The 12,078-nt window shown below is 37.5% G+C and overlaps 1 protein-coding gene across 2 annotated transcripts in view; it reads left to right on the forward strand.

The window, feature by feature from the left end:
• LOC101867665 (ras-related protein Rab-10-like) overlaps nt 1–11,447 on the forward strand; it is a 31,072-nt gene extending 19,625 nt beyond the window's left edge. Inside the window, exons 5-6 of one of the 2 annotated variants that reach the window (XM_013130135.3) lie at nt 2,165–2,266; nt 11,055–11,447. In XM_013130135.3, the coding sequence (XP_012985589.2) occupies nt 2,165–2,266; nt 11,055–11,129 (177 nt within the window). In that variant the 3' untranslated portion in view covers nt 11,130–11,447. The remainder of the gene's footprint in view (nt 1–2,164; nt 2,267–11,054) is intronic. The other variant, XM_034069604.1, reaches the window with a different exon arrangement.
• Nucleotides 11,448–12,078: the final 631 nt, after the last annotated feature.

Consider the following 12,078-nt stretch of genomic DNA (forward strand, 5'->3'; position numbering starts at 1 on the left):
AAAGTAGACTGAAAATTGGCTGGACATCCAGAGGTGAAGGGTAGTGATCAAAGGCAGTGAGTCTGGTTGGTAGCTGGTAATGAGCAGAATACACCAAGGGTGTGTAGTGGGACTCACATTGTTGAACATCTTCATCAGTGATCTGACTGATGATACAAGGAGATTTGCACACAGAATGAGGTTAAGGGGTATGACATACCAAATGGGAGAACACCAATCCTGTGGGACCTTGATAAACTTGAGAACTGGGCCAACATGATATTCTGTAAGAAATTTACACCTGGGATGGAGTAATGCCAGGCGTGAATCACTGCCCTCCTGCAAAGCACTTGTGGGTTAAGGTGAAGACCAATCTTGAATGTAAGTTGAAAGTGTTCTCTTGTTGCTAAAAAGTGTGCTGGGCTACATTAGAAGGGTAATGGATGTTAGATCTGGGAAGATTATTACCCCTCTAGTGCTGGCAAGGCCACATGGAATATTTTGTCGAACTTTGTCTCTCCTATTTCAAGAAGGGTGTTATTTTTCCAAATTATTTCTGATTCCATGATTAAAATGGTTTGTGTTGATCAAAATTTGTACATAGTTAGCCTCTAGGAATCTGTTACATGTCACAAGAAAGAAAAAGGTATATGTAATAGTAGATTCTGTCTACTTTGTAAGCTGCAAACCAGTCTTCTCCAGTTTATTAGCTCAGTATTTTTTATTGCCTGTATTTTTCTTTATGAACCATTATGCACCATTTTGCATTTACACTTGCCAATAGTCAAATGATACTAACTTTCTGTAACAAGTTGCTGCAGTACTGAAAACTGTATTAGCAGCCAGCTCAAATTTCAGAATCCCTTATGAAACTGTCTTAACAAACAGTCCAGATCATAGAATCATGGGATGGTTTGGGTTGGAAGACCTTAAAGATCATCTGGTTCAAACCACCCTACTATGGACAGGAACGCCTCACACTAGACCAGGTTGCTCAAAGCCCTGTCCAACCTGACCTTACAGGCATGGGCCTTCTCTGGGCACCTCCAGTGTCTCATTTTCAAAATTACATTTTCTTATAGCATTTTGGAAAAGAAGCCATTTTTCTTACTATTTTTTTCTACTAATATATTTGTTACTATATTTTGACTAAAATTCTTGTACCTTCATGCCTCATTTTGGAATTTTTGTAGAGCATTGACTTGTTGCTTCTAGAGCTTGTTGAAAGCAAACATAACTGCCAACATTAGACTTTTTATCTTAATGGAGAGCCTGCCAAATAAATAATTAAATGGTGAGTAATTATAGGTTTTTTTTATACATTATAAGCAGTATTTTCTTTGCCTGGGATCATCTTCTCCAGATGTATACCAACAAGAGATCCATTGCAAAGGGAATAAATAGACTCTCCCACTATGTTTTTCTGGCAGATCGTATTCCCACCTTCCCCCCTCCCTTGGCCAATGCTGCAACTTTTTTTCTCCATGTATTTAACTGTATAAATTAGAAAAGGTTTAGAACCTTAAAAAGCTATGAATTTTGTTGTGGGTTTTGGGGTTTTCTTTGATTTGGTTTGGGTTTTTTTCCCTCAAGCCAACATATCTCTAAGCTATCTGTAAGGGAAATACACTGGAAATGAGAGAACAGGTAAATTAAATGAAATCAAGCTATGTAAAGTCTATGCTGACCTTTTCTTCTAAGTATTTTCTCTCTTCCCCTATTTTTGCATACATATCTGTTTTTTTGCTTGCTATTATCTCTATGATTCTCTCCCTCTGGTAAAAAGGAGCATTTCTTTTTCATATTTCGTCACGCCTCTTTTTCTACAGTTTTTGTCACATTTTTATCTCTACTTTTCTGCACATACTCCGTTAGTTTCCTCCAAATAAATCAAAACATTGAGAACAGATCCACTAGAGTTTATTCTTCTTATTTACAGGTAAAGATATGTTTTAAAAGCTGTTTTGAAAGTGGAGAAATTTAAGAAGAATGTTTTAAAACTTACCCAAAATTTATAAACTAAGGATGAATATAGAGTACTTTACTGAGCTGACATATACTTAATCAGTGTTTATATAGTGTGTTAGAAGCTGTCAGAACTCCTCTATATCTCTTGCTATTAGTATTAGGAAGTGTTTTGTTTTCCTAAAGACTGTTCATCCCATTGCCTACATTTGTTTTTCAGCTTGCTTGGGAACATGGAATACCCTTTTTTGAAACCAGTGCTAAAGATAATGTGAACATTGAGGAAGCATTCTCAGTCTTAACTAAGTACATACTGGAAAAGGTAGGCTTCTATTCTAAGTAGAAAGAAAATGGAAGATTTTTCTTGACAGGTTAGAAAAGCACAGCCAGTGTTGGTTTTGCATTATGGAGTTAATCTTTTGCGGGGGTTCACTAGCTATAGACATACAGAGGAGAAATGTTCAGAAGAAGGACTGCAGGAGAGCAAGAGACTAGAGAAACTGGTGAAATAAAGTTCAGAGGAAAGGTGAAAGTTCAGGAAAGTTGCATTTTTTGGCTTTCCTTTCCATGCTTTTCTTCGAGGGAGAGGTTAACAGCTGTAGAGTAGTTCCACTCCTGTGCCAGAAAGACTCCTTTTTCCTCTAGGTTTCTGCAGAATATTCACACTATAAAGATGCTGCATGCTGATGGAATGAGCAGACCTTTCATGCTCAGCAATCAAATATTTTATGTGAAGTTCATAGCTGTTTGTTTGGATGATTTACGCTAGTGCTTTTGAAGTTACTGGGACCTGAAAATTTGAGTTAATTAGTGGTTGAATCAATATTGTAGCTGTCAGAATCAGCATGCCTAACTACCTTGAGTGTGTTGGCTTAAAGGTCCTTACTCCTCAGAGTTGCAATACTTTTGTAGGGCTGAATTTATTGTTCATTAGCACTGGAAATGTTTTGCATTGCAATTTATTTTTAGACAGTAGAATATTATTTTAGACATTAATGGATGTTCTTCATGCAATGCATTATCATTGCCATTCATCACCAATATTAGTTATACAAAACTAACCTTCCATTCCGAATACTCTTGAAGTCATAATAAAGATAAATGAGCAAAATTACTGACAAAGTCACAAGTTTCAGTGTTTTGATTAAGTAGCCGTAGGGGATGGTCAGAATAATACCTTGGGGTTGCACTGCTTCTAAATCAAGGTCCTGTCATATTATCCAGTAACATAAACTGTAGTTGGTTATTTTGGGGGAGGAAAAACATTAACAAAAAACGCTTCTGATTTCTTTAGCATGAAAATGAAGCTCAACAGCTTAACAATCATATATCATTTAGACCAGGAGGATATCCCTTGAATAGCTGGCAAAAAGTTTCAAATAAGTTAACTCTGATTTTCTTGTAAATGAAAAAGACATTGTCTACTGTAAACAGAGAATATATTTGTTAGTATGAAGCATGAATACTATAAAACAATGGCTATTATCATAACTGCTGCAAAGACAAATATGTGTGAAATGAGCATTCCTGGACAGTGTGTTTGGGTAAGATCTGAGAGAATTCTCTGCAGCATGCAGAAATCATGTTTGGATATTTCTCATAGTAAGATTCCCTGCACTTACTTTACTTTAAGTGGAAATTTAATATTCCTACTCATCTTCATGAAAATTCATGGGGTTTGTATTGTGGACATGCAAACGAATTCAGATCATGTTGAAAATGTTATACCACTGCTTGGCTTCAATAAGAACTGCTTGAGAATACAGGTATACACTCTGCGTGCATGTATGTGTCTGACCCATTTTATGGAAAATATGTTAATGAGAATTTTTAAGTTTGTAAGTAATAACATTTCACCTTATCCAGAAATATTTGTAATCCCTGATGGTACATCACACACTGTTACTTTGGCGTATAATTTTCCATTTTCAGTGAAATGCATTTGGTGATTTAAACAAAAACTCTTGTAGCCCAGTTGGTTTTGGCACTGGCCTGATAGAGAGAGTTCACAGTAAAAAAAAATTAACCTATCATGCAGTTTCATCATGTTTTTCAGGTTCGACAAAATAATTTGCTTGTTCATAAAACTGTGAAATCTGAATGTAGTACTTGAATTTTAACCTCCTTTAACTGATGACATTTTGGAGAAGGGAAAATGCAAGAGGAAGTGTAACTAGTAGCTGTGAAAATTGACATGAGAGATGCCAGTCTGAGATCGCTTCAGTCATGCAACCATTCTGTAGTGGTAAAATGTGTACTTGCTGATTGTAAAAAGGAGATACAGCTTTGCACAGCATTTTGGCCCAAGACACCTATGTCTGAGGCAGCAGGATATCAGGCCTCCCTTAATTCTGCAATAGGACCACCTGTCCCAGACTGATTAGATGCTTCAGTGGAAGTACAACACAGGAAACTCATTTTAAGGAACTCCATAGAGAAGTCTTGTGGCCATGCTATTGGGAAGTATGTGGAGGTCTTTCAGAATTAAGATAGACAGGCAGGGCAGACTAGCCAGGCAGCATAGCATTTTCAGATGCATTGCTGTAGGCTGTATGAAGCTGAGGAAATCTGGGATTTTGTTATATACTCTCTTGTTTACTGTCTCTTATGGACATTTCTTCATTGACCAAATCTACAGAAAACACTCCTGTAGATGCGAAACATCAATTTCTGGAGTTACAGGGCTCATAGAGAAATAAAGAGCTTCTTGACTCTCATGATATTTAGAACAAGTAGTGGTTCAATGGGAGATTGAGAAAAAACACATTAAAATGGGTGAGACATTAAAAAAAAAGAAGAAGAAGGTCACGTTGGTATTGTCATTATTGTGTGCTGCATTTTCCTATCTTTTGTGGTGGGCTTAAGGAGGAGAGAAGACTTTGTACACCAGTGATTCAGATAACTAAAGCACTGCTTGACCTATCAGATGTTTATAATCTCAGCCATTATATGCAGGGTCTCAACCCTACAGCTCTAATTTACATGGGTAGTCTCATTAAAACAATCAGATGTTATTTGACAGCTTTACATTGGTAACAGCTAAGGAATCATGACGTATTTTTGAGAATTTCAAAACAATCAGTTCATAATAAGTGATTTGATTGTATTTGAAATGCTGCAATGGAAATGAATGTTAATGACACTGCTTACTCCAGAGGCTTGCTTAGACATGTTGACAAATAACAACAGTATTTTATTTATTCACAATTCTAACGACTCTCAGATATGCCTAAACCTGTTCATTAATAGGTGGCAGCTGCTCCTTAACAATGCTTCTGGCTGCTAGTGAACTATTTGTTCTTGTGAGTCAGTCCTCAAAAAACCAACCAAAATCCCCCAAAATACCACCCAGAATGCAGTTAGTATTTGCACTTTGTATTATTTGGTTCCATGGCTGATGAGCAGTACTCTTCTCAACTAGCTTTTAAAAAAAAACTATGACAAGCCTTTGTATTTCTGTCTTTGTGGGTGTAGTGGTTGGTCTTTTTCTAAACTAGGAGCAGAAGGAGGGAAACTGTATTCAGAAAGGGGGAAAACCAGAACTTTTTGCCCTTTTCTGAAGACTGCTATGAAACAAACCAAAGCTTACATTCTGCCTACCTCCAAAGAGGGATTGACTATTAAGATTATTTTAATACACTATTATATAAACAGATCTGCTGAGCGAGAACAGTCAAAATCCTGTTAAGACCTTGCCCTGTGCTACTGAGAGTAGTATTTAATGTTTAACAGCTGGATGTCTTTAGAGATGAACATTCAGAAGTAGCAGGCCTCAGTTCTGTTCTCCCTTCATCTCACTGCCTTCCTTTCCTATGGCAACAAGATTTTTGAGATTACGCTATGTACCCCATTCATTTGCTCCTAAAGCACCTTTGGAATTTGCTAGCTGATTTTAAACAGATTTGACGGGTCAAACTAAAAGATAATTAAGCTCCTAAATTGTTCCTTGAAAAGAAGGTGCTGAGTACAGGGGAAGTAGGGTACTCTGCCGAAGGAAATTCACCAGCATTAGCTCATACAGTATTACAGAGGAAGACTGAAAATTGCTTCAACCAGCCACTCCAGCTGCAGTTTGCATCACAGATATCAAATTTAATTCACTGCAAGACCAAAATCCATAGGAAATCAGATTTCATTATTGCCAAGGTTCATGGAATTGTTAGTTTGTCCAAAAGATCTCTGTGTCTCCAGCAGTGCACATTCAGTGTTTCTTTATTATCCTGTTATGCATGGAGCCCCAGGCTTTATTTGCCCTTTATTTATCTTATACTGACCACAGTATATTAATTTCTTCATGAGGTTTTTCATAAAGCTCATCATGCTGTATTTTAGATTTTTATCTTCATCTTCTTAGTAACATTAGGTAGGATGTTCAGCATTGCACACATGGGAACCAAAGTGCAGCGATTAAAGCAAAGCGAATGAAGTACTGGTGCAACATAGGGCATAATTTAACTACACTATCTCATTTAATTTAAAAAATGGTCTGTTTTGGACACTGAATGAGCCAGATATTCTTCTAGAAACAGTAGCATGTGATTAGGTCATGTAAATCAAAACTTAATCACAATGTATTAGTATAGGGATTGCATCTCAGCATGCAAATATAGCCAACCAAAATTTACATGACTGGTCTAGTTATCTAAAATCATCTCTATTCAATGGAAAGAGATGCATGTTTTTAGGATAAAATTTTGCTTTGGAGGTGCCTTTCTCTCACTATCTCACCAGTCTCTAAAACTGATTATAGAGGACTCCATTTCTCAGGCTACATGGTTTCATATGATTAAAGTTAAACTCCAGGAGACCAAAGGAATGTTACACACTTGACTTACTTCTGGGATTTGTTGCTTTCTGCAAGATCTTGACTTTGAAGCTGAGATTTCTCTTTTAAATAGGGTTTTTGAGGTGCAACTAAATTGATGATCTGTTGAGGAACCTTAGAGTAACAGCACAAATAACTAGTTGCAGTACAACATTGTTAAGAGTCTATATGGTAGCAACAGAAGAGGGAGATAGAGACCCACACTTTGCCATTGGGTTAGATGGTTTAGACATTTTGGAATAGCAGGCACTGGGAGCAAGGACTTCATCCCCATTTCTTGAGGAACGTGGTCTGCAGCAGTTAGATCCTGCTGTGCCTGACCCTAATTCCTCTCCTGCTCCTGTCTCTGTACTCCTAAAGATTACTTTATCTACTAATACATCCCTACCTCTTGTTTGATACTGCTAGTGCTCTGTCCTACCCACTCCTGTTGTGAGAGGAGAGTCTTGGATTTTGAACAAGTACTTTGAATTACAGAATACAGGGAAAATACACATGAAGAGAATGGTAGGACTGATCTTAATTATCAGCTCTCTACTGGCAGTTCAGGCACAGTAGTTATGTGAACTTGGTTGCATGAAGTTCTGTGCCGTGCTTTCCCAGTCTTTGTCAACTATCACTGTTAAATAGCAAGGAAATTACTGTGGTGGTGATGTATGATCATTTTGTCACTAGAGAGAATAATAATCCTCAGAATTTAAAGATGTTATAAATAATAATAACTTTAGTTACAGTCCCTTCTGTTTCTCTAAAGCTCTTATTTTTCCAGCAAGCACTCCAGATCTGACTTTGATTGGAGACATAGAAATGGATAGAGTAAAATCTTGTCATTCTTCCAAACCCATAGCAAACCCCACCTCCAAATTAACTAAAACAGTATAGAAATACCAATAACTGGTGCTAACATAGGTGAATTCACCTTGGTATGGCACTGCAAATCCAAGCAGGTTTTTAGCAAGGAATAGGCAGCTGATCTTAATGAAGATTTCTAAACTTAACTCATTAGAATCCTTTTAAACAGTTTCCCTTATTTTCTATGACATTTACCTTTGCATACCAGCTTAGCTTTCTTTCCCTGATTAAAGGAAAAAAAAATGCCAGAAACACTTGGGATCTCAGCCATCTCATGATAATTCCTGTGTCTAGAAGTTAGGTATCTATTGGACAACAGTGGTACAAACTCTGCTTAGAGCTAGGGAAGGGGAACAGCAGGAAGCCTAAAACTGGCTTGAACCAGATGCCTGCCTGTTAGGTGAGACGTGTCTGCTGTGCTATTGAACAGGAAAAACTAGTATTTGATAGCAGGAAGTTTCAATGACTGACTAAAATCACTGCAGGGTAGAACGGTATCTATGTCTGTGCTGGTATTTTCAAAACCCCACTTTGCCCAAGATGCCAAAGCGGAACCTCAAGCTTGTTGGTGCCATTTTGGTTCTTCTCACCTTTTCAGTTTTCTTGTTTGTTGGCTAGCTTGTTGAGGAGTGAGTTACAACAGGCTAAGCTGAAATGTGAGCTGGAAGGGTTAGTGTTCATGGAACCTTGAAGAAGGAATGCTGCCTGCCTTGTTCTCACAGGTGGGAGAGATTTGCATACCTCCCTGCTGTAATTTCAGGAGAGGAGGGTGCCCCACCTCTCCCAAGGCTTGGCTGAAGTGGAACATTATGTGGGATTGCTTGATCTTTGTTTCGGTGCTTCACACAAGGACTCAGAGCATCTATACAGGTTATGAATGCACACTTGTTAAATGTGTGTGTAGCACGTTTGCTTAAATGAAGCAAAGCCCTTATTTGCTTGATGAAGATCATGTATGGAATAGTCTTATCAAACAGAAGTGATTCTTAAAGTCCTCGACTTCTAAATAGTTTTAAAACAAACTGTTACTTCTTCTTAATTTGTGGAATGGTGGTTCTTGTCTTTCTGTCCTGGCTAATTCATTGATTAACTGCTATCAGATAATGATTTTGAAGAGTATATGAGCCATCTCATTGGCAAATATATTTCACAATTCTTAATCGCTTACAGCACTTGCTAACAATACATGAACAGCTTACCACCCATAAGTACTATGAAGTAATAAACTTTCTGCAAATGAGCATCTTCAGTGGGTAAGGAACATGCAAGTTTCTCCCCTTTAACTGAAACATGAAATTAGATATAACCTGCTACATGTTCAAATTGCCTATTTCTTCTAAAGTTAAGTAAGCGAAGCCTGAATCCTGAAATTGTTCAAACAGGGTTTTTTCTAGAAGTGTTTAACTACTTAAACTGGATTTTTTTCTTCTGAAGAAAAAGCATGGGTGATACAAAACCTACTTAGTTTATGTCCACAATATTCAATGCTCAGTGTTATTTTTTGGTCTCAACAGAGTGATTATAAATTTCTTGTCATACCCCTGCTTTCCAAAACTTCACTCCTTCCTCAGAATCTTGTCTCTAAACCAGAATGATGTCTTGTTCCTTGAGATTACAAGGTTATGCTTGTGTCTTTTTGAGTCTGCCTTGTTCCCTCTTTTAGAACATTCTTCATACTTTACAGTTACTGTCTATGCCTGGAGACTATGGAATGCTGTCTCCACCTAGCACAAATCAGAATGGCTAATGCCTGTACTCAGGCACCTCACACAACTGTGTAAAAAAATAAAGCAGAAGTTATGAAACTTCGTGTTGGAATTTGTGTGAACTCACAAGGGTAATGATGTATATGTGACTAACAAGATAATTCCTAAAATCACTAAGTCACAGTCTTCCAGTGCCCAAGAGTCAGAATAAGTGTTAATAATTTTACTGTTGTGTTAATAATTTTACACTGCGATAACTTTCCTACTCTTGCTCCTGCATCTGTCTAGCCCTTCCCACTCCTTCCCAGGTATTTAATTTTCACCCCCAAGCAGGGCACACTGTGGCAGCCTCCATGGGTTCCTGCAGCCCCAGGGAGGAACAGGCTCAACCACTCTCTTCATGGGGATGGCCCTGACACAGGGCAGACAGCACACTGGAAGAGCTAAAGCTATGGCTACCGAAGGGTAAAGGCAACAAATTTCATAATGCTTCTCCAGAATTTTATGTAGCATTAAATATTCTCAGCCAAAGAGGCATGAGGCTTATTGTAAGATGGAGAAACCTTTTGTATTCCCCTTGTTCTGATTCACCTGAGTAATTTTAGGTGAGCTGTTCTGAATGTAGTCAATGTTCAACTACCCTGTGGCATTGTGGGTCTGAGTTTTCAATTCTGAATCATAATTAGCATTGTACTACATGATGCCTTCCCCCCCCCCCCCCCCCGTCTTCCTTTTTCCCCTGTGCCTTGAATTTCATGAATCCCAGCTTAGATAGCTGTCCTCTCTGGAAGCTTCTCTTTATTGTCAGAAATGGTTGTTTATGGCTGTTGGGTTTGGGTTGAGAGAGGAATGTGGTGAATCCAGTGATTGCACTTACTTTTCTGTGTGCCATTACATACTTGGTAAACCTTCCAAGGTGCAGGGAGAAGAATGGCAAGTAGAGAAGTTAGGATTCTTTTTTTTTTCCTAGGCATGTGACAATATTCCCTATGCCTCTGTGCCTGAGTTCAGGGTTCAGTGTTCATAGTGATAGGGTACAAGATTGCAACACATACTGTATTGCACAACTGGCTTTGATTGTTCTGTGTTTGACTGTGTTCTTCTGGTCCGCAAAATTATCCGGTTTAGTGCTGAAAGGAAGAGTCCTGCCTGTGCTAGTTTTTTTACTTTCTTTTTAATCTGCTTTTGCAATCAGTACATCAGTGTTTTACAAGGGTGGAGTGCTATTTTGAGAGTTTGTCTTGGTAAAGTCTGAGTTGCTTCCATTTGGGAGTATTCCTGGTTATTAAGTAGAAGCAAGGAAACAGGGAATGTTAGTGAATTTCACACAGCAAGTCAACATCCTTTAAAGCAATTAATAGCCTGTGGCTTTTTTAATGGGTACTGATTTTCTGTATTTTGCTATTCTTTTCAACTGGATTTTTACACCTCGTGCTCAAAACTTCAAAGATTAGTGTACTTAACTGCAAATTAGTGAAAATTGGTGTAGTCAACAGAAGAACCTTTCCATCTAGAGCCATTCACGTGAGTAAAGATTTACAGGATCAGTTCATATTATCCTCAGTGTCTCCTCAGAAGACAGTTTCTGTCATCTGTCACCTTTAGGGTTAGGAGAGATGTTTGACCCAGTGACTCCACAAAATCTTTTATGTTTTAATATATGTGAAAATTAAAGCTTTTTAACTGTATTCTAGTTACTGTAATTGTTTGCTTTTGTTGTTTTACAGAATTCCTGTTTATTGTATGACTTAAATGTCGTGGATCTAAATGAAAGTAAGAAGAGAACCTGCTGTGCATTCTGAAATTTCTCATCAGGAAGCATTAACTATTGCAAAGGAACACACAGGTGTTTAAAAGTGAGCCTTTGATTCCAAAACACATTATTTAGGCGTCCTTAGTATTAAACAAACTTTGTTGCCAAATGTTTTGATATGTTTATATTATATTTTCATATTTTTAATGTGAAGTTAAAACAGTTCTCTGACTTTGGAATTAGCAGATGCATCACAGGATGACTGCATTTGCATGTAAATCTTTTCAGAAATGAACTCTTTAAGTGTACTAATTTTGCCTTAATAAAAAAAAAAAACCTTGACTTTTTTTTCCCCCTGTTATTTATACCAGACTTTTCATGTAATAAACATTGACATCATCACATGAAGAACCTTTTGATGCATGACATCACTTATGTTGTCCCCCACATAACACCTCTTCAAGTAGTGGATATTTACTACAGTCACCTGGGAATTTTTGGCTTTGTTTCTTTTATATCCATTTCGGGAACAAATGTGTCACTTGAATACCCTTGAATAGGGAGTTTACAAAGGTAAGGGCCCAGAGAAAAGAATAAGCCAGAAGAAAAGATCAGTATGTTACTGACCTTCCTTAGAAGGCAGAAATCACAGAACAGAATGCATCCAGTAATAATTATCTTGCTAATATAAACTTCTATTATCCTATAGAGTAATTCATGCAGGTGTAAGCAGCATACCTGCGTATTCAAAAATTCCTTTTGTCATAAATGATCACAATATTAAAAGGGTAAGCAGCGCTTGTCTGATACTGTGAGAGTTTCATGCTATTTTCTTAAAGTATAAATACATTGAGTATCTGATTCTGCTGATTGTGGTCTGTTGTATACTAGTATGTAATATCTTTCATTTCAGTGGAGGATATCAGATTTTATTTATATTTAAATGAGGGCAGAACTAGGATGCCAGTTTCTCTTCCTTTAACCAAAAGCAAAGCAAA

This window comes from Melopsittacus undulatus, chromosome 1 (genome assembly GCF_012275295.1).
Source record: "Melopsittacus undulatus isolate bMelUnd1 chromosome 1, bMelUnd1.mat.Z, whole genome shotgun sequence".
In the NCBI taxonomy this organism is placed as follows: domain Eukaryota; kingdom Metazoa; phylum Chordata; class Aves; order Psittaciformes; family Psittaculidae; genus Melopsittacus; species Melopsittacus undulatus.